The 17,950-nt window shown below is 45.9% G+C and overlaps 1 protein-coding gene across 1 annotated transcript in view; it reads right to left on the reverse strand.

The window, feature by feature from the left end:
* Nucleotides 1-770: 770 nt before the first annotated feature.
* The window catches only part of LOC142994272 (ephrin type-A receptor 4-A-like), a 20,182-nt gene continuing 3,002 nt past the window's right edge, over nucleotides 771-17,950 (reverse strand). The window contains exons 4-19 of the mRNA XM_076145020.1: nucleotides 17,767-17,877; nucleotides 17,115-17,469; nucleotides 10,611-10,766; nucleotides 9,450-9,977; nucleotides 7,438-7,562; nucleotides 7,132-7,291; nucleotides 6,920-7,031; nucleotides 5,758-5,816; nucleotides 5,406-5,519; nucleotides 5,136-5,321; nucleotides 4,983-5,044; nucleotides 4,571-4,780; nucleotides 4,302-4,478; nucleotides 2,703-2,890; nucleotides 2,410-2,598; nucleotides 771-1,799 (exon numbers count right to left, since the gene is read on the reverse strand). Of these exons, the coding sequence (XP_076001135.1) occupies nucleotides 1,682-1,799; nucleotides 2,410-2,598; nucleotides 2,703-2,890; nucleotides 4,302-4,478; nucleotides 4,571-4,780; nucleotides 4,983-5,044; nucleotides 5,136-5,321; nucleotides 5,406-5,519; nucleotides 5,758-5,816; nucleotides 6,920-7,031; nucleotides 7,132-7,291; nucleotides 7,438-7,562; nucleotides 9,450-9,977; nucleotides 10,611-10,766; nucleotides 17,115-17,469; nucleotides 17,767-17,877 (2,850 nt within the window). The 3' untranslated portion in view covers nucleotides 771-1,681. The remainder of the gene's footprint in view (nucleotides 1,800-2,409; nucleotides 2,599-2,702; nucleotides 2,891-4,301; nucleotides 4,479-4,570; nucleotides 4,781-4,982; nucleotides 5,045-5,135; nucleotides 5,322-5,405; nucleotides 5,520-5,757; nucleotides 5,817-6,919; nucleotides 7,032-7,131; nucleotides 7,292-7,437; nucleotides 7,563-9,449; nucleotides 9,978-10,610; nucleotides 10,767-17,114; nucleotides 17,470-17,766; nucleotides 17,878-17,950) is intronic.

A 17,950-nucleotide genomic window follows, 5' to 3' on the forward strand; every position in this document is an offset into this window, starting at 1 on the left:
ACGATTAATAATGAATACATGAAATACAGTGAAATCATATCTACCACTTTACCATTTAGTATATAGAATGTTTAGATAAACACACACAGCTTTAGTCTCAGCCGTGTTTGGGAAGGAAGGAAGAGGCTGTATGTAATTCAAAAATGACACATACAACTTCCTTACAACGATGACGCTCATAAGGCTTGTTGTTGTGACACACGTAAGTTACACAATCGCACATGATTGCACCATTTCCCACATCAGCACTGTGTCACAGTCTACATGCAGGTCAAAACTTGAATTCTAATGCGATCGAGATGATACATTTATGATCGTTTAAGTCAGTGGTCTCCAACCTTTTTGCCTCTAAGAGCTACTATGACAAAATAAAATTGTCCATGAGCTACTCATGTTTTACATCATTAGTAAAATTTGTCCACATGGCTGATTCTCCACCCAAACCAGCCGAATAAGCGGCTTTTGTGTGAACATTTAGTTTTTTTACATTTATTTACATTTTCCAGTGTCAAGCTCACACTAATGAATTCACATCATAGTAATCCCATAGAAAACAAAACAATCTTATTACTGATTTTACTAATACTATACCTTTCATATTTCACATTTTCTGTCAGTCCACATATCACTACTAGTTTAAGTGTTCTAATGTGTAAACGATTAGATTGAAATAAAGCTCATTTGCAATAGCCTTGAGTAACAGATCTTTATTTTGCAATTGGCATGTAAACATTATACTTGGCAGTGTGTCCCAGTGTGTATTTGGAGAATAGCAGAATCCATTATTTCTGTCAATGTAAACATGTTGGTTGTGTGTAAAAACAAAAATGATTCTCACACACTGATGTATTTTGGAATTTATTGTAATGCAACATGGCAATCATTACAATTTCTCCTCAGTGTTACTATTTTACAATTTACATACTAGATAAAAAAAAGACCATAAATAAATGAAATGTTCAGCTAATTCTTAACGTTTTAAAAAGAGACAATGCATCAGACACAGATGGACAACATTCTAAATGTCTATATCTACATGTCTAAATTCAACAGACACGAGAACAATAATTCATATAATTAAAAATAGAAAATAACATTAAAAATACAAGCAAATCATACAGTGTGTTAGTATGATGTTCTAAAATTAAACTACTAAGAGCTTGGAATGATACATTCTGTCTGGCTCCTGCCACTCGCACTACAAACTTTGCATATTCAGAATATTCAAAGTGGGTGATGACTCGACAAGAGAGATTCCACGTTATGTGCATTCACATTATGCACAGCTCACACACGTCCACACACACCCGCACACGCACAGACATATGAACAAACACAAAAACATTTTATTCAAGTCAAGCCCAAAGCAGCAAATGAAAACATTGGAAGCCATTCTGCTTATACACAGGCTTACATGTCAGCTTTCACAAAACAGATAATAAAATCATGGAAAATGGAGATGATCACAGGATGAGGCTGCAGCCCAAGCTTCCAGGAGCTCAAACTATCGATAGCCACCTCCAGAAAATCTCCACGGATAGAAGTTTACAAAAAGTGCTGCTGTTCTCTCTCCTTTTCTCTGTTTGTATCCTGCTCCTTGTAGATCTGCTTGTGAAAAGTCTTTCTAAAGTGCATGGATGAGGTAAATGAAACTCTTCCCCAGTCACAGCTCTGCCTCCGCTCAGACTGGAACCATTCTGTGATCCATGTGCTGCATGTGGGACAACATTTCCTGTTGCACACTCGCAGTTATTATGTCCTGGTGTGACAGCGTGATTATTCCGAGTCTGTCCATCTCCCTGTGGGGACAGAGACAAAGATTTATGTTCTAGCTCTTGCAGGCGCTATTTTCATATTGATCTGTAAAAATAACATTAAGAGGAAGAAGCTTTAATCACAGCGGCTCTCAGAATGACTTTTCAAGCTCCAGCAAAGTGTTTTGTTGACAATCTGAAAACCCAGCAGTCGTCCTCATAAACGACTTTATTTATGCTCAACAAAGAAATAACAATAGTGAAGCTTTTGTTACATTTTATAAATGCCAGTAGATTGCAAAGTGTCTGCCAATCATTCATTATTAAACAGCATATCTGACATTTTCATGTATGCGTGTCATTGATTCACGCCTTAAATGTGATAACCGCCAGCACCATTTTCATCTGTACTGCAGTCAAGGTGAAAACACAACTTAACAGGATTCTCTCATCTGCTGAATAAACATTACTCACTTCCTCATCAGCTTATGAGAGGAAATAGATCAGGTGAGGAAATGCCCCATCATGCAGGTTTTCGGATGATGAAGCGTTTATATGCTTTGGTAAATCAACTTACGATCACATAATGTAGATGTGAAAATGGTGTTTGAGTGAGTGTTGAAACATTTTTGGCACTGGGTGCAGTTTTACTCACTGGTGTGTGAGAGCCAGTAGGCTGTCCAGGCTGGTGTATCCTGCAGCTGTCAGCGTATCTCTGTACCTCTCCAACCCGATGGACTGCAGCCACTCGCACACCGTCCACTCCGGCACACACACCTCTGGCAACACTGACACACCTACCAGTGAGCCCACCCCTGACTCCAACATAGCGCTGGGTGCAGGTCTGGGTGGATGGGAGAGAGAGAGGGACAAAGCAAATATTAGAGCTGGACGCAGCACGCTGCAAATGGAACGCAGTGACGTGCTTGTGCACGTCTGCGCACGTACCTGTCCCCTCCCGTGCGGCGCAGAGTCCCGGGGTTGCGGATGAGTTTATCCAGCATGTTAAGTATCTGGCTGAAGGTGGGCCTGTCTGTCCTCTCTCTCTCCCAGCAGTCCAACATGAGCTGGTGCAGCACCACAGGACAGTCCATCGGTGCAGGCAGACGGTAGCCCTCCTCTATGGCTTTAATCACCTAAGGCAGGATTCATATTGTCATTACTTCCTCAAAACTGGATCCTGCTCTCTTCAAACGAGTTTCCTGTAACTTCTCGTACTAAACAAATAGAGAACCAGCGGGGTCACACAATCAACAACGCTTGTGTTTGATTGCGAGCGATCTCCACGCACCACCGCCTCGCCGTAACAAAGGACTATGGTGACTTTGATTTTCACCTGACTGTAACAAAAGGATGCGCAGCGCAGCATGTACTAAATTGCACCGGCGAGAGGGAAAAAAAGAAAAAAAAACATGGTAGACGCTGAACTCGGAGGAGAGGACGTCTCCAGAGAGCGGCTCAATGTCTGACAATATGCAAGCGCCGCAGATGGAATCAATCATGTTTGTAAATTTCCATATGTCTAAAATGTCTCGCAGCCCCAGTCAGACTGTCTCTTTGACCCACTCAAACTTAACAAGCTTTGATGAAGCCGAGTGAAGGCAAACTTGCTCTAAATTAGGATTTCTGTCTTGCATGTCATAAGTTGTTCAGAACAACAAAATCAGTTGGAGTGCGCTCGCCCTTAAGGATCACACACTAAGCAATGGTTTCCAGAAAATACTTATGACGTGTTGAAATAGTGTTGATAAGTGAGGCAGTTTATTTCATGGAATTAAATCGGTTTGGTTGACCACGAAATTATCACACACATAAATCTGCTACATTCCGTTAACTATCATTATACTGGACATCTGTGATGTGGTTGTCAGTGTATTCAGTAATGTCTGTTTGAAACATTAAAGCTTAGGAAAACTTTTGTTTTGAGAACCTGGAAAAGATTATCACATTTGTTTTTATGGATCCTTGATATGAGACAGCTGTTCTCTATCTCTCTCCTGGGGGCCGTTCATTGCTGAAATCTGGTTTAACCATATTTTATAACTACATATTTGGATGGAAAAGCTAAGATTTATTACATAAACTCTCAGATCTAAGTTGTTTGTTTGGTTTCATGTTTCATCTACAATATGCAGTTTGGTTTCGTTTCTTTCGATCCTTTTTGTCAATAGTGCTCCTGCAGGACCTACAGGACCTCAAATCAGGAGAGTGAAATTGATCAAGCGGCGGCGCAGATGACATAAGGACTGGTTAAACACACCTGAATTAGCCGATGAGGAGGGTGTAGAGGGGGAGAGACAAAACATGCAGTGCTGTGGGTCCCCAGTGGGAAGCTAAAGCTCCAGCGACAAAATTGTTGCGTGAAATATGAGCATAACTCGTAAGAATACGGCCAGAGCTAATTCCATCGAGGTGTAGCTAAAAATCACAGAAATCCCCATTAATATCTGAGAATAATCCCTCATATGAACCTGCCTCAGTTTTTCATTTTCACAAGCTTAACACTGCTATTGGAGGACATTGATATGGTGACAGAATTCATCTCACATCCTGGTTGTTCATGTCCCAGTAGGGCCTCTCTCCGTATGACACCACCTCCCACATGACGATGCCGTAACTCCACACGTCACTGGCTGAGGTGAACTTCCTGTACGTTATGGCCTCTGGCGCGGTCCATCGGATGGGAATCTTGCCTCCGGGGGAAAGATAAGTCGCAGCAGCCTCCTGAGGGAGAAGCAACACGGAATATCAGCTGCTGTCATTCGTTTCCCCACAGCTAGATGATGATATTTCTACACGCAGCACTCGTGTCTTACTCTTGCGGTGTACGCAGCTTCCGGATCATCCTCCAGAACCCGACTCAGACCGAAGTCGGACACTTTGCACACCAGGTTGCTGTTGACCAGGATGTTCCGAGCTGCCAGGTCTCTGTGGACGTAGTTCATGTCTGACAGGTACTTCATGCCCGAGGCGATGCCGCGCAGCATGCCGACCAGCTGGATCACCGTGAACTGGCCATCGTGTTTCTGGACACATGCAGAGAATCACGTTATGGTGCTATTAGCGGCTATGAATGAGTGCAAATATGCTCAGCGTTGGATTGTCCTCCTGCGTTTTATCTGGGATTTATGATACTGTATATTCAGTGCACAGAGACAAAGGCTGATTCCTCAATAGATTTTACCCTTCAGAAATCAAACAAAGACAGCATATGAAAAATAAAGGTACCCTCAGGAAAGCGTCCAGAGATCCATTTTCCATGTATTCTGTGATGATCATCAGTGGTCTACCTAAACACACAAGAGTCCAAAATGTGAGGCCAAAATTCCAGTTCTTCAAAACTTCCGTACTACAAAATTGAAGCGGTGGCCTGCAACTCACATCGAGTGACCACGCCCTCCAGCCTGATGATGTTGGGATGGTCAAACTGTCCCATGATGGAGGCCTCGGACAGGAAGTCTCTCCTCTGCTTGTCTGAGTATCCTGCTTTCAGGCTCTTGATGGCCACGTAGATCTCCCTCTTTCCCTGGACGCGCAGTCGTCCGCTGCACACCTCCCCAAACTCTCCTACACAGCGTGGTGCAGTGATGTCAGTGCCAAAGCAAATGTGTGACCGTGGGTTTGTGTGTTTTACGCCGACGCCAGGCTTACCCATGCCAATAACCCTTTCGATGTGAATGCTGCTGACGTCAATCTCTTTCGCAAACTCATGGATGGCCTGGTCGGGGTCCTCGTAGGTGAACGGGTCCACATAGATTTTCACTCCTGTTGGTGGGGGAGAGGAGATGAAATGAGTGGGGAGGAGGAGGAGGAGGAGGAGGGGGAGGAGATGCAGAGGAGGAGGGTGAGAGTCTTACACAACATACTGTGAGAAGGCCGCGTATAGAGTAAGAAATATCCAAGTATGTGTGCGTATTTAATGTGTGTGGGCGGGTGGAGGGAGAGACGGATCGCACCGTCCACCTGACTGTACATTGTCTGAGGGTGGCGCAGCACATCCTACCTGGGTTGAGGTGTTTCTCCTCCTCTGATTCCTGCTTGGTTTTGCTGTACTTGCCGCTCCTGAAAACACAGACGGAGAGATGCAGACGGTTACAAACGGACCTGTCACACCCTCTACACGCGTTATTGTTGGGATCTTTACAGTCAAGTGTACCGATAAAAGCGCACGTGTGTGTGATTTTATGCGGCGCAGTTTTTTATTCATTGGGGCGTTTCAGCATTTGCCGCAATAGAAAGAGATGTGAGGGAGAACACAGGGCGACGGGCTGCATGGCACCAACACATGAAAGCGTTTAAGGCAGTGGAGGGGGAGGGGCAGAGCCTGAGGTAGCGTCAGATAAAAGGTGTTTTCCATCAGACAAAGAAACTGTCAAAAACACCTTTGTGGAAGAGCAGGTGTGTGTGTGTGTGTGTGTGTGTGTGTATGAGCGGAAGCTGACACACAAGCTGTGTTCCTGAAGAGACAGTAATGACAAGTCAGGGACAAAGGGATTATGGCTGTCTCCACTCTAATCCCCTTTAAAAGCTTCAGGTAACACACATTATTTAGCTACATAATAGCATGGGAACTTTGCATGTGTGTGTGTGTGTGTGTGTGTGTTTGTGTGTGAGCTCGTGTGTGTGTGTTTGCGCATAACACCTTAATCAAGAGCAGTCGGCAAGGATAGAAGGAGCACACACACTGTAACTGTATTACTGATGTTCTGCTATAGGAAAGTGATATAGCATGTAGTACATGTGTGTGCATGTCTGTATGGATGCTTCTATCTCTGTGTGTTTGTGTGTGTGCGTGCGTTGGCCTCCTTTGTTGCAATGTTAATAACACCGTGCCAGTTTATTGAGCTGTGAAGCTTCACCAAACCAAAAAGCCAATCGACAAATCATCATGAGACTGTTATCTAAATATATCACCACATATTGTCACTGTGAGTCCTTTGTAACTTACCTCACTTTATATATGTTGAGTTATACACTTAAAAAGGATTTATGTAAAATGAATTTAAAATACATTTTAATCATTCATTTATAGATTTGTAACATTTCAGGGTTTTGTAACATTTAAACAGTTTCCTGTTTCCCTCAGCATTATTTGATTGACTTCTCTTTCCACTGGTAAAATAGTTTAACAAGTATTTTGTATGTGTGCGTGTGTGTGTGTGTACCTTCGGCTAATGATGAAGACAGCTGCAGATATCAGCAGTAAAACTCCGACCCCGCTGACAGACAGCAGCAGGATGGCAGAATTAACTCCATCTCCAATCAGAGGGAAGGGATCTAACAGGGGACACATACAGGACAGAGACATTAAGTCACCAAATTAGAACCTTCTACAGCACAAAGCATTGGACACACAGGCGGTGTATTTTTAGAATACCTGAGTTGGTGGAGAATTCAAAGGGGGCACTGAACTCTCCATAGCCAGCAGCTGTGCGCGCACGCACATGAAACACGTACACAGTGAGTGGGTTCAGACCTGCGACATCCACACTCCGAGAGAACGTCCTCATTATACGGTAGGACCTCTCTCTTTGATCCTGATAGCATCAGACAAAACAAGAATCCTTTCAGCGCCTGACTGCAAGTCCATCTTCATCATCCGTGAAATACAAACAGTTTGCCGATATGCGGTATTGGCATTCTGGACAGATGCCTGTACTGCATTAACCTGAGGACACCTCACCTTCTCGTAGAACTTGACCTCGTATTCCAAAATGACCCCATTGGGTCGATCTGGCTGTTGCCACAACAGCGACAGGCTCTGCCGGGTGACATCAGTGGCCTGGATGGACGAGACCGGAGAGGGAACTGGGAGGAAGAGAGGGTAACAATCACACTGTTACAATGCTGAGCGATGACATGATTACAGCCTCAATAGACCTGGCCGGTGCCTCCATCGGAGCGTGTTTGTCAACAATCCCATTGACCTGCTACACCTGAGACCTGACCTACATCTCATTCCTTCCTACTCCACAGGGACAACTCTCATTCTCTGCTCTCTCTCTCTCCTCTTACATCCCCCAGTTTTCTGTCCCTTTAACACACTTTGTCCTCTTTTATGGCTGTTAATATGATATTGTGCCATATGGCGGAGCAGGTTGGACGTGACGCATCCCAGACACACTCTCACGCTGTGTGCACGCAGCTACTTTATTTCCCGAGGGCACCTGGATGCAAGCAGGTGTGCCTCTTTCTAACTGCCACCGTAAAGACTTAAAGCAATGACAGTTGAGATGTAACAGCATGCGGACAAAGCACAGAGCTCAGACTAATGGAGAGCATGTGTGAGGAACGCCACACACTGGCTGAGCTCCTCAGAACTAAAATGAAACACGCCGTAAAGTTTGGCTGCTTTCTCAAAACACTTCATCAAGCCGGCTGACACAGGAGAAATCCCACTCGCTGTTATTCTGGGATGGCACGTTATTTCTCTGTTGTATCCACTTTCCCTCAACCTGTTCTATTTCTACTTCAACCCCTGATTTACATTCACAAGAACGCTTTCTGACAGACCCTCGCGCACACCCGAGTGCTTAATTCAGCCGCTGATTTTCGCTGTGGGAAGACAGACTAATAACTATGGCAACCACGAAGAGCAGGAGAGCTTCCAGTCAAGAGAAAGCAACAGCGTCACAGGGTGTTAAAGCTGCGGTCAGTGGAGAAGCTGCTATCTCTGACTGCCTCTTCTATTATATTCATTTTAAATACATTGTACAATGTATTGTGTCAAATCATAATAATGTTCTTCTGCTTTTCAATGTCAAATGCAAACAAACATGAAACAGGTTCATGCACTGTAAAATATTGGAAAATTCATCTGAAAGGAATTTTTGGAATGTAAGATACATCATAGTTTTCCTGTGCATTTAGCTTTTTAAAGTTGGAAGTAAGTTTCGGATGCACGCAGCTGCTTTAAATTGTTTTTGCTAATCAGATGTCAGGACTGCGCGTCGGCCCAGGCTGAGTTTGACTGACATCCCTGCTGACTCTCTCTCGCTGATTGATAGCTCTGCTGTACCGCCGTAATGATTCAAACCTTGCCAACCACGGAGCTCAAGAAATCGAGAAAGCTCCTGAGTTCCGACTGAAAAGCGTTCCGTGGCCTCTGCTGGGAAAAACACGGAAAATCGCTCAATCCATCAACCCTGAGCGTCAGATGGTTGAAGGAATAAGACATTCTTGGAAAAGTTTACTATATAAACTACAAAGATACAAATCAGTACATTTTATCGACCACAAAACAGAGCAAAGATAAATCTGTTTCTAGTCATCGTGTTGCATCAGTCAGATGCTTTTGTTTCTGACTGGGAATTCCAAAGGGAATGACTGCTGCATTGCATTTTTCCATGTCAGAGGTTTTCAGAGTTCGGAGCACAATGGATTGCAGAGTAATTCCAGCAAACTTCTATTATAGCTCCACCTACTTTCAACCTGAGCAGAGGTCTCACTAGAATAAATGAAAACACCTGTGATGTGTGTGTGTGTGTGTGTGTGTGTGTGTGTGTGTGTGCGCCTGCGTGTGTAACCTGCAAGTATTAGACACTGATCCTGGCTTTCTTTTTGCATGAGTGCTGAATGTTGTCTGCTGTGTTGTTTTAACTGTTGGCCCGCATGTGTTCAGTAACAGTTAGTGTTGTGTTTGGCCCGTTTAGGGACAGCAGCTATAAGCAGACAAACACAAATGTTGCTTCTCACCAGCTTGGTTGGTGGTGACTGTGACAGACGCACTCTGAGACGCCCCTGCGCCGCTGACGAGGGAGACCCCGTTCCTTGCGTGGACAATGAAGGTGTAGTGCGCGTGAGCCCTCAGCTCGCTAACGACCACCCTGGTGGTCCTCAGGGTGGTCTGGCCGGGGGAGAAGAGCACGTCTTGCCCGCAGGGCAGGCAGAGCTGCGAGCCGGAGCCAGCGCCCAGTCTGGCGTAATCCCTGGGCACCGGTCTGCTCTGGAAGACGCTTCTCTCCGGCTGTAATCCGGATCCCACGATCCCTTGGTCTGCCTGCATCCCCAGGCCGGTGTGCTGCGCCTCAGCCTGGGAGAGGCTGCGATTCCTGGACAGGGGTTTACCGCCAAACAGGCTGTGGCTCCCCGTGGGACAGATGAGACAGTCCAGGCTGTAACTGATGTCGGCCCGCCCTCCCAGCCGGCGAGGGGGCCTCCACTCCAGGACCACCGAGGTCTCGTTCACCACAGAGATCAGTTGCTGCGGGGCCGATGGCGGCTCTAAGGAGGCGACAGGAAGGAAGAACAAGGCAACCGAATTTACACTTTATATACAGGACGAATGCAGCGGGATGGACAGAAAGTATTGGGGTGTTGGCACAGGTTGAAATGTACACATCTGGCATGAGGATGAAAACCATACTGCTCAGAGACGTTTTTAATGGCATGGATGTTTTCTTCTGTGGTATTTCTTTTTCTGTGCATATGTTATGCGTGTCTGTTTTCATTTTTCCCAGGCCAAGGAAACCATGTGCTGTATATAGGCATGATTAAGTTTACGACACAAAGACCAAGGTCTCCCAGTCTGTTACACAGGACCTACTCAGAGCGAGACGGAGGGCGGGGAACGAGGGGGCGAGGGAGTAAGGGCATTTATTCACTCCTCAATGTGTTTCGTTATCAAACCCAGACAGGACATAGATGGTGGCTTAGTCATAAGTCATGGCATCAGAAATAACAGGGGTGGCATTCAGTCAAGTTTGTGTCTCTCTCTGTTTGGTGGAGATAGAAGCACCCGGGAACAATGGCTGCACTTCTCTGGCTTCTATTTGCAAACAATGCACACCAACATTGTGCATGTCTTGACTTGTGCATTGGCTCCCTGTGCATGTGCGTGTGTGTACGCGCTCTTACGGGTGCAGGCCATGGACGGAGGGTCGGTGTCAGAGCGGAAGTATCCGGAATGGCACTCGCAGATTTTGGCCCCGTCCCTGGGCGAGTGGCTCTGCGGGGGACATTTGGTGCATCCTCCTTCTGAAGACTGGGCTTTGTAGAAACCCACAGCACAGGCTACAGAGAGAGAGAGAGAGAGAGAGAGAGAGAGAGAGAGGGGGAGAGAGAGAGAGAGAGAGAGGGAGAGAGAGTGAGAGACAGAGAGAGAGAGAGTTAGAGAAAGAGAGAGAGAGAGAGACAGAGAGAGAGCACTTTGACTTTTAAAGGTTTGATTTTGATCTCTTGGATAGAAAAGAGGAAAACTACCCTGGAATCACATTTTTCACACCCACACACAAAAGGAGAAACACTAATGCTGAATGCATCAAAGCTCCACACACACAATTATAATTTACATTCAAATATGTCAAAGAAGAGAAGCCGAGAGAGAGAGACGGGCAGTAGAAGGAGGAAACCCTCTCTGTATACCAACGAATGCACACATTGAAAGAGCGACAATACAATAAATCAGTGCGTAATTATACCGCTTGACGTCGACTTGCGAAGCGAGAGAGGTGGCAGAGCAACGCTGCTTAGGCCTGTTTCTTCTCGCTAATTTCAGAGGGAAATCCTTCATTTGTTTCCCCCGCAATCATTTTCTACCACCTCCTCTTTCATCATCACATCCTATTCATTCTCCTTCCCCAATCCCATCATCTTTCCCGGTTTGCTCCTTTTCCCCCCTTTCATTCCCCCACATTGCCACGGGAGACGAAGACGTCCCAGTGGGAGTGGATTGGAATGTGGGAATGATGTGCGTGTGTGTGTGCGCGCGTGGGTGTGTGTGTCAGAATGTTTTATGACACTCAGCAGTACATGAGAGGGAGGAAGTCTCCTCTCTAATCTACTCACACTAACCATCCAGCTCCATCTGTGTGAGACTCCATAGATTTGCTCTTTCACACACTCCTTCTCTTTCCCTCCCTTTCACATTTTCACAATTTTCTCTCTTCGCTCCCCACGCACTTCCGCTTCGACCTCTACTTATCTGCCTTTGTTGCTCTGATAACTTCTTCTCTCGCTCTATCTTTCTTCAATCAAATGTGGGAGAGTTCGGAGATATTTGGTGGCATTTACAGCTCTGTGTCGGACGCACGGAAGCGTACACACACACCAACGCACACAGGCTCTCCCACAGTTGACACCCATGCTGTCTAACCCTATAAATTCATAAACACACTTTCATCTGATAAGAGTTGCTTCATCTTGTGAATGAGTCATCGCCATGTGCCAGCTGATATCGTCCAATACAAAACAAACGAATTACCATTGTTTGTTAAAGCAATTTGTTTGCAGCTTTGCATTCAAAGTATATAAAAAAGACAAATGAAACAGGAAAATTAAGAGAAGTAGTGTCTGAATACTTGAGGACTCAACTTGACAGGACAGGGTTAATTATACAGCTAAGAAATTATGCCACAGGGTACACACACACAATGGTCAGGCCTGCCTTTGTCCCCGTCCCACCCAAATCCTCTATCCTCGCCTCTGACACCGAAAGGAGGAGAAGAGAAAGAAAGGAAGAAAGGAGTGACTATTAAGAGCCATAAACTTCCTCGCACTTGCTCTCATGTCTCCCTTTTTCTCCCTTGTCTGTCGCTCCTTTTGTGGTTTCGCTGGTTGTGAAGGGACGCGACCAAGCCCTGACCTGGAATAAGAGCTCATAACCTGACATTAACCCCACACTAGCCCAAGCCGACCCTGCCAGTCCATGCACAGGATGCAACAAGGATGCAAACACACACACTGATAAGATATGAGGCAACCTTAAATGACCCTTGAGGGAATGCAGAGCCACATACACACATTGGGGCAGCAATACCAGAAGAGACAGCACGAGTAAAAAAACGAGGAAGAGACGGAGGTAAAGATGGAACAAGCGTGAGTGAGGGAGCGAGGAGGAGGACGAGAAGAAGACACGGAGGGAAAGGTGCCCTCTGATTACTATCAGCGCCGTCCGCATTTGCATATGCATTCTTCTGCTTCCTAAAATGCAAATGCAGCTCATTGCAAATCCTACTAAAAGCCTTGTCGGCATACTGTTAGGCCGCGTGTCATCGCGTGTGTATTCTCCTTGAACCGTGTTATCTGTCAGCATCCCTTGTTTCTCTCCAACAGAGGGGTGTGGATGGAGGAAGTACCCCTGACCGCTCCAGTCTGACACCTGTCCCAGTGATGGATGGAGGGAGGGATGGTTTGATGGATAGATGGACAGATTGATAGACTGTCACTGAAGGGGGAGGGGCAGGAATAAACACAGGGGTCGTGTCCTTCTAATTAAAACCCAGAGAAACGCCGGGCCAGAGATATGACCGATCTTCATCTCGTCGATCTCTGTGCCATTTCTTTTTAGGGAGAGCAGGCCCTCCAAAATCAAACTGACATTTCCCACATCGCTTAAATCAAGATGGCCAGAATAAACGAGTTGTTTCACTTTAGGTTAGCCCGTAGAATTTTTGGAATGTTCTCACTGGGTGCCAGAGCTTCAGGAGATCTGTGTGTGTTTGTCTCTGCCTGAAGCCAACAGTGTGTGTGAGCATTAGCATGTGAAAGGGGCCCCTGCAACAATAACCCCGCCTCCTGCCTGACACACAAACAGATCACCACCAGCACATCTACCCCTGACCGACCGGGCAACAGGGAGACAAGTGGGGAAAAAAGAAAGGAGGGATAATGAGAGCAAGACAGAGAGATAGAGCAAACAGAGAGAGAGAGAGAGAGAGAGAGAGAGAGAGAGAGAGAGAGAGAGAGAGAGAGAGAGAGAGAGATGTTTTTGTGCCAGATAGCAGACAGCCTGGTGAAACGGCCAGAGTTCCAAACATTAGGAACAACCTGGACGAGGGAGACAACAGACACACACACACACACACACACACACACACACTTGGGTTTGGCTGATTCAGACAATGGCTTCAACCTTTATCATTTCTTTGCCTACTTTGTCAGATGCACTCACAGATACACACACATGCACAAACACACAGGCAGGAACACAGTCCTCCCCCTCTGTTTGCCCCATCACTCTCTTCTCTGGGCATTCCTCCAATATATAATATCGAGGATCTTACTGTGCTCACACACACAGATTGAGAAGTACAGTACATGTGCATACACAAATACACACACACACACACACACACACACACACACAGATCCAACATGTCTGGTCCAGTGTCTAGAGTCCAGAAATGCAGTGCAATAATTAGACAGAATGAATACAGCGATTATGCACTCTTTCTATCATCCTCCCTCTCTCTTTGTTTCTTTCTCTCTCATCTCTTTCACGCTGGCTCCCTCTCTGTTTCTCTCTCTCTCTCTCTCCCCCCTCTCTCTTTCATCCCTCTAGTCCAAATGCTTTCTGTGTGTTGATGAGACACTGCAGGTGCGCAGGAAGGAGGCGCAACCATGAAATCTCTCTGGACAGACAACGTAGAAACACACACACACACACACACACACACACACACACACACACACACACACGCACACACACACACACACACACAGAAGCATTCCAACCCTCCCAGGCAGTGAGCAGAATTGTGTGCAGTATGAGACGACACAAAAAGGCGAGTGAGGAGAGATGGTGAAACAAAAAGCAGGAGTCTCCGCTTTCATTCCACCTCTGGAGCCGTTCACATTTCAAATTCCCTCTGTTGTCTCTCCATCCTCTCACCTCCCTCGTTTCCGATCCTCCCAGACGGATCGCAGCTGTCAAACTTTTGACGTCTTCATCCACCTCGGTCATGACCCTGCACTCTGCTGCTAAACACTATCTCAGAGCGTGTGTGCGTGTGCGGCTGTCAGTCAGAGTTTTTGACGTCTTCATCAGGCTCAGTCATGACCTAGGGTCTAAACTAGATGTGAGAATGGGGGGCGGGGGCGGGGGGGGCTACTTCTTTCTCGTGTTTCTCTACTCAATCCCCTTTGCACCCCGATGACAACCCCCAGCGGGGGAAGGGCAGGTCTGCATTGATGCCTTCTGCTGTCAATGGCCTCCTCTCAGAGCCCGTCTCCATTCACCCTCTAATCCCCCTTTTCCCTCTGCACAGCTCCTGCCCTCCTCCACTCTCTGTCCTCACTAAACTGTCTCAACTCTGAAAATTAACTTTTACTTGGACGTCTGCCTCAATTCAATTCACTTCTGCACACGGGGCTCATATTATTGACCGACATGGAAGATTTGCACACAGAAATACTATTGGATTGGACAGATTGATATTCGTATCACTCACTTTCCAACGCTTTCCAATGCTGCTCAGACTGATACAGTAAGAATGCAACATGATGAACACAGCTCACTTTAATCCTGATTTAACTCCTGTGAACGTTGCTTCTCTTGGGGTAGAATTATGCTCTTGGACGGACATTAAATGGTTTTGGTGGTAAATTATAAAGCCGGTGTGTTTCCTTCCCTTTCCACTCCAGCTGTGCAGGATAAATATTTTGTGTAACTCAACATCTGTCTCTCCCAAACTGTATTTACTGAGCTTCTGTGTGTCCGTCTCTGCATGTGTGCTGTATACAGTTGTAAACAGTGTGAGTCGAGAAAAAGCTTCGTGAACCTTCTGACCCGGGTTGAAGGAACAAAACAAAGTGTCCCTAAATGTCCTCTCAAGTCTCTCGGGTGCTGCGCTCACCCGAACGCCACCTCTGAGGATTCCAAACTTAAAATGGGAGAACGGTCAAGGCATCTTTCCAACACTGCAGGGTCAGAGTTTTCGCTGAGTAGCATTGGGTATTCATCCAGACTTTGATGGATTTTCACTGGAGGCAGCTGAACCCGGCCAAGAGCCTGACAGGCAGGGAGAGGAGAGGCAAGCGGAGCGGGGCAGACAGATAGATGGCACTTCACATCTGTTGCAGGTTCAACAGAGTCAAGGGTCTCTCTTAAATCTAGTTGAAGAGGAACATCTTTCAGACCTCAGGGACCACCCCGCAAAACCTCCCAACAAATGGGATGAGCCAGAGTGGAGGTTCAATGGGAAACTTTGGTCAAGGACAATGTGGGCTGCTGCTTTTTAGTATTGCAGAGAATCAGGCAAAATCTTAAAGAAATAACGTTTATTATCGCCGATTGTTACTTGTCTGCCTCCGATTCTTTTGCATTCTTCAACTCTTTTCGTTACTTTTCATTCTTTGTTTCCCTTTTCTCTTTCTTAGAGTGTCTGCTCTTTTCATGTTGACTTATGGTTTTTCTCTGCTCTTTTCAGTCTGTCTGTTTGTTTTACAATTAGCCTTCTGGGATAGGCCTAATAAATAACGGAGGGAGAAGATCAGTGGGAGAAGATCAGTGTCCTCTGTCTCTCTATTGGTCAGCCAGTGTGTGTATGTGTGTGTGTGTGTCTGTGCGTCTGTTGTGTATGAGGCTGAATAGTGGGAGGGCTGCCGTGTTGTAAAAGTCTCCATTAAAGTCTGCTGTTCCTATTCACCCCCCTTACCCTTTTTCACACACACACACACGCACACATTTGTAATTTTCACTTTCACACCAGCCGCGTCCAAACACAACACGTCATGCACACCACATTTATGTTAGCGAGAGCTGTGAACAGCTTGCATATTTGCTTCCACAAAAGTTCAGGCCGCAGTTGTGAGCGATGAAGGGACATTTTTGTCCAGACGGCTCCTGTTGCACATTAATGCCACACAAACTGAAACCTGGCATTTACTCTTCATACTGAACAGACTGAGGAGTGAGGCTGTACTGTATGTGCAGTGATTTGTACAGTACGTATTTACAAAAGCAATTAGCTGTACATTCATTAGTACTTCATAAACCAGCTGCTACATGATGATGATGATGATGTTGCCGAAACTGCTGCATAAACCCGTGAGGGTCAATATGTGTTTGAGTGGAGGTCTAATTGTTAAAACAAAACAACAACACATCCATCAACTTCTACACTCTCTTCATGTTGCACCATTGTGCACACTGAGTGAGGCCCTTTAAGTGCCTTCTCATTAAGATCCACTCCCAACAAGCCTCTTCTGTTCTGTTCTGATTGGTCAGCTGTGTCAGGTCTGAGGACTGTCAAACACAATCACACACTCTAGCCTACAGAAATTTGCGCCCGTGGCTAACTAGGTGTGCAGTCAATGTACGGTCAATTTCAATGTGTCATAAGTTGAGGAAAATATTGGAAATGAAGGAGGCGTAAGGGAGGAAGCTTTCATGGCAGCTGAGGGTCAGTGGGTTTTCCTTTTCATCAGCATGAACCTTCAGTATTGCAGAGCTCCCTATACATCCCCTATATAACATTACAAAACCACAATATGTCCCCTTTAATATCTGTCAGCTCAGGCCCTGATTGGTCCTCACAGACATGAGGACCTTGAAAGTAGAGACCCAAGAGAGGTTTAAGGGAACACAACATCCAAAACAAATGAGTTATAGCAGCCAAGTATATACAGTATATGCCTTACCTTTACATGCCCTGCCCCTTTCTTCGTATCCCGGGTTACACAGGCATCCACCAATAGGAACCAGCCACTCCCCATCAGCACCGCAGTACATTTTAGGCTCCTCTCTCTCCTCTGATTGGTTGACGCAAGACCCTCTGACTTCCACTAAGGACGACGTGTCTGCACCGGTGATGGTGTCAGGGAAGGTTGCCAGGTTACGGATGGTGAGGGGGCAGGTTTTGTAGAAGACTCTTACGGAAACCAAAGCTATGCAGGCGCCAACATCTTGAAATGCCAAGTAAAAGCCTTTTCGGGTGGTGACCTTTACATCTCGCACCTCCGTGTTCAGTTTCATGATACGATCACCGACGTCCACCTGTATTAAAGTAATATTTATTAATAGTGTCAGGTCGTATCAATTCAATTAACCTGTTTAATCTAAAAGAGAGCAGAAAATCACCGCCGCTCTTGACATTTCAAGCATTTCGCAAGTGTGTGAGCAGGCAAAAGCACTTCCTGCGATGAGTGGATGGTCATTTAAGTGAAAAGCTCTTGTCAAACCAAAAAAAGTCCTAATGGAGCAAATTAATGTGAGTCGAGAGGGATGATATGGCGGTGAAGGTTAAGCCAAACAAGTCAAGCACACACTTGTGCGGAGTAAATATAAATATACCTGTGTGAAGCTCTCATCTGCAGCAACTGTGTCCACTTTGACGAAGCTGCTCTCTTTGATGTAGCTCTCTCTGTCTTCATTGGACTCGTGGTAGTATAGATTGAAGGTTTCCTAACAGACAAAGGGAAATGTGTCACCTTTATCGCCATCAATTGGTGCTAATCTGATCCAAAATCAAACAATA

The sequence above is a fragment of the Genypterus blacodes genome, unplaced genomic scaffold (genome assembly GCF_046128005.1).
Source record: "Genypterus blacodes isolate CSIRO-AG114 ecotype Tasmania unplaced genomic scaffold, CSIRO-AGI_Gbla_v1 ptg000029l_1, whole genome shotgun sequence".
Taxonomy (NCBI): Eukaryota; Metazoa; Chordata; class Actinopteri; order Ophidiiformes; family Ophidiidae; genus Genypterus; species Genypterus blacodes.